We start from the raw sequence: 4,117 nt of genomic DNA on the forward strand, positions 1-4,117 counted from the left end.
GAACACATTACAAATGCAGAGTCTGTAATTGGGAAAATGTGAAAGTCTTCAGTTCTTACATCCTGTAATTCTACATGATTCTGATACCTAACGTTTGTGACAGATGAAAGAGGTCTCTGTACTTAATATTCCGCTTAGTACTTGTGACATGTGAAGCCCAGGAGGATTTTTTTTCCCCTCTTAGAGTCCTTACTCTTTTTCTAAAAACCACTATAATTTCCTTCATTAAGTTTAATTGTCAATGATAAGTGCTGTTTGATGACCTTACTTGCTGCTTGGTTTGTAGATGGTAAAGGCCAGGCATGTAATAAAGACACCAATGAACTAAAACTTTCTTCAAGTTCCTTCTATTTCTATTTTAAATATATAAACAAAGCTTTCTTAAAAATCTTCTTGGTATTGCTTATTTAAATATTTATCAACTTTCACATGCAAAAAAATGGAGCTGGACCACCTTCTTATACCATATACAAGAATAGACTCAAAACAGATTAAAGACGTAAGTGTAAGACCTGAAACCATAAAAATTCTAGAAGAAAACGTAGACAGTAAACTCTCTGATATTGTACCAGTAATTTCTTTTTTGGATATATCTCCATGGGCAAGGGAAACAAAAGAAAAATAAACAAATGGGAATACTACAGCAAACTAAAAAATTTTTGTACGGCAAAGGAAACCATCAATAAAAGGAAAAGACGGCTTACAGAATGGGAGAAGAGAATCACCTATGATACATCTGATAAGGAATTAATATTCAAGATATATAAAGAACTCATACAACTCAATAACAAAAACCAAAGAATCCAGTCAAAAAATGGGCAGAAGATCTGAATAGATAGTTCTCCAAAGAGGAAATACAGATGGCCAATAGACATATGAAAAGTTGCTCAAGATCACTAGTCATCAGAGAAATGCAAATTAAAACCACAATGAGATATCACCTCACACCTGTCAGAATGGCTATCATCAATAAATCAAAGAACAGCAAGTGTTGGCAAGGGTACACTGTTGGTAGGATTGCAAATTGGTATAGCCACTATGGAAAATAGTCTGGATGTTCCTCAAAAAACTAAAAATAGATATACTTTTTGACCCAGCAATTGCACTTCTGGGTATTTATCCAAAGAAAACCAAAACATTAATTTGTAAAGATCTATGCATCCCTATGTTTATGGTAGCACTAATTACAATAGCCAAGATATGGAAGCAATCTAAATGCCCATCGACAGACGATTGCATAAAGAAATTACGGTTCATATATACAACGGAATATTACTCAGCCATTAAAGGAAATGAAATCCTACCATTTGCAACGACATGGATGGACCTAGAGGTTATTATGCTGAGTGAAATAAATCAGACAGAGAAAGATAAGTACCACATGATCTCACTAACCTGTGGAATCTAAAGAACAAACTAATTGAAAAGAGATTCATAGATTCAGAGGACAATATGGTGATGGGCAGAGGGGAGGGGTGTTGGGGGAGTGAGAGAAAGGGATGAAGAGTTAAAGAAGTACAAATCAGTAGTTGGGAGATGGTCATGGGGACGGAGATGTAGTCAGCAGAAATGGTCGCAGTATAGGGAACGCAGTCAGCAGTAATGTAATGGCTGCGTGTAGAGCCATGGGTGATAGAGCAATCAGGGGGATCGTTTTGTAAACTACATAAATGTCTAACCAGTGTACTGCATACTTGAAACTAATAATAAAATAAAGTGCTTAAAAAAATATATCAACTCTTATGTTTGGTGCCACTCTGTCTGGTTCTAAGGAATTAAAATTAGTCTAGGCTTTTGGTGCTAATTTAAACCCTATCTTCTTTCAGAAAAGACCAGACAGAACCAGTATAGTTGCCATGGGGTGTTGGAGAGGATTTTTTTTCTCTCTGCCTTATCATTTTTTGCTCTTGTTAAGCTCATTTTAGTCATTTAAAAAGCAATTTAAAAAATTTTAATGATGCACATAGTGTTGGAGGACATTGGTGTTGAAAGCCTACTTCTCAGTGCATTTTCTGTGGCTCTTTTATCTCAGACTTTGCAGCTACAAAATTAATTCTTGGAAAAATAGGAATTAAAAATGCAATCAGAAAAAGGAATCCAGTAATCTTTTTTTGATGCTTTAGACATTAGTCTTATTGATGTGTGGATAAAGATCAACGTTATCTGAGTAATTCATGTATATTTACTGACCATTCAATTATTATTAAAAAAATATCTCTGTTTGTATCAAACCAGCTAAAGACACAGAAAGAAAGACTGGAGAGCAAAGAACTGCACATGAACCTCCTCCGGCAGAAAATAGCCCAGCTGGAGGAAGAGAGGCAGGCTCGCACGGCCTTGGCCGTGGAGAGGGACGAGGCCAACCTCACCATACGGAAGTTACAGAAGAAGGCGGAGAGGCTGCAGAAGGAGCTGAGCGAGAGTCGAGAATCAAACACTGAGCTCAAAGCCAAACTGGCTGACACCAATGAGCTTAAGGCAAGTGCTCAGCTTCATTTCCTTGTTGCTTTATGCTAGTTAACCATAAAAGTTTATGCAAAAAAGTGACAGCCTTATCATGGAGATGCCAGGGAGAAAAAAAAAGATGAAAACGTCCTCTGATTTTCTAGAGTTGGGGGGAAATGCAAAAATTGCTTTAAATCAATGTACGAGATCAATTTACTGTCTCTTCAATATTTGAAATGAAGCAGTAGGGAAAGTCAGTCAAAAAAGGGTGATGCTAAGTACAGAACACAAAAGCACTTCTTCAAAGTGCAGGGGACTGTGATGTTTGGGATCACGCTGGGACTTATCACGTAGGAATTTGCTTAGGAAGAAATGAGACATGAGCACAATGTCCACTGAGAGGCAGGCACCAGTGTTTCGTGTCATTCCCTGCTACCGGCTGTGTGTCAGACCACACAGTGAAGAGGGAAGAGAGACTGGGGCCACGTGCTTCCTGGATCTGAGGCATCCAATTTCCAGTGAGAAGATAGGAATTAAATACAGAGAAGGAAGGAATTGAAACTCAAAAGAACTTAGTCGGAGTATTTAAGTGTCTTGTACATGTGCCACTTGCAATACTATGTAACTTCACAGGCACATATTATCTCTGGCATATTTGCATGTCGTGAATACAGATGACAAACAGTATCCTGGCTCTTAGCAGACAAGTGCTCTGAAATGGACCTTGGGAATGTTTCTATATCTGTAAACAAACCAGCAGGGAAAGAGGTCTGGGATTAAGCCAGCCCTTGGTTACGCGTAGTGGAGACAATACTTTAGAAGATATTTCCCACTGTATTTTGCCTTCTGACTAATTAGCTCTTTTCCCCCTGAAGCTCTTCTGAGTTGGAGCTTATTTCCCTAGAGAAAGGGGAGGCAGACATGGCCCAGAGGAGGGAACATATTTGAACACAAGGGAAGGGGGCAGTAAGGAAAAGCATCTGAAGGGGTGCCATGTGTGGGGAGGACATATCAAGGTAAGTATCTTCAATACTCATCCCCGCCCCTCCACACACACCTGACCTTTGGGGGCGTGTGTGTGCTGGGGTAGAATTTTTGGTCAGCATGTGTCTGCTCTCACCCTGGCTGGTGGAGCCTGCAGGAGGTGCTGAGGCAGGGGGCCGAGGTTGCACTCTGGGGCCTGCAGTTCCACTTGCACTCAAGAGGGATATGGAAGATAGTAAAAGATGCATGCTGGAGAGCTCATTGTGGGAGCAGGTGGGCAAATCACCTAAGCTGTGATCCAATGGCAGCTACAGCCATGCCTTGAATTAGCAAAGGCCAATGGCCAGGCCTTGACCTTGAACCGTAAACCCTCACAGATTTCACCAGTCAGATATCAGACACGGGAAAGATTCAGGGTCAACATGAGGACCAGAATCACTTCTCCTGACACTGCAAGGATTTTTCTTCACACAGACACCATCTCAGGAAGAAGGAAGGGAGAGAAGAGTCTTTGAAAGATTGGGCGTACAGTGCATGAATGCCAACAAATTTTAAACCAGAGGAAATACAGTTAGTTACAAACTACCATTTGCTCTCACAGTTTGGGATGATGGTGGTGGGAGTGGTTTCTTATTTCTAAAAGACAACACAGCTTATCTGAAAGTCATCATGCCAGAACCACGCACTG

General features: G+C 40.2%; 1 protein-coding gene across 1 annotated transcript in view; it reads left to right on the top strand.

Annotated features, from left to right (window-relative positions):
• Positions 1-4,117, top strand: part of CCDC170 (coiled-coil domain containing 170) — a 66,511-nt gene that overhangs the window by 36,357 nt on the left and 26,037 nt on the right. Inside the window, exon 8 of the mRNA XM_023532160.1 lies at positions 2,236-2,478. Within this exon, the coding sequence (XP_023387928.1) occupies positions 2,236-2,478 (243 nt within the window). The remainder of the gene's footprint in view (positions 1-2,235; positions 2,479-4,117) is intronic.

The sequence above is a fragment of the Pteropus vampyrus genome, unplaced genomic scaffold (assembly GCF_000151845.1).
Source record: "Pteropus vampyrus isolate Shadow unplaced genomic scaffold, Pvam_2.0 Scaffold78, whole genome shotgun sequence".
Taxonomy (NCBI): domain Eukaryota; kingdom Metazoa; phylum Chordata; class Mammalia; order Chiroptera; family Pteropodidae; genus Pteropus; species Pteropus vampyrus.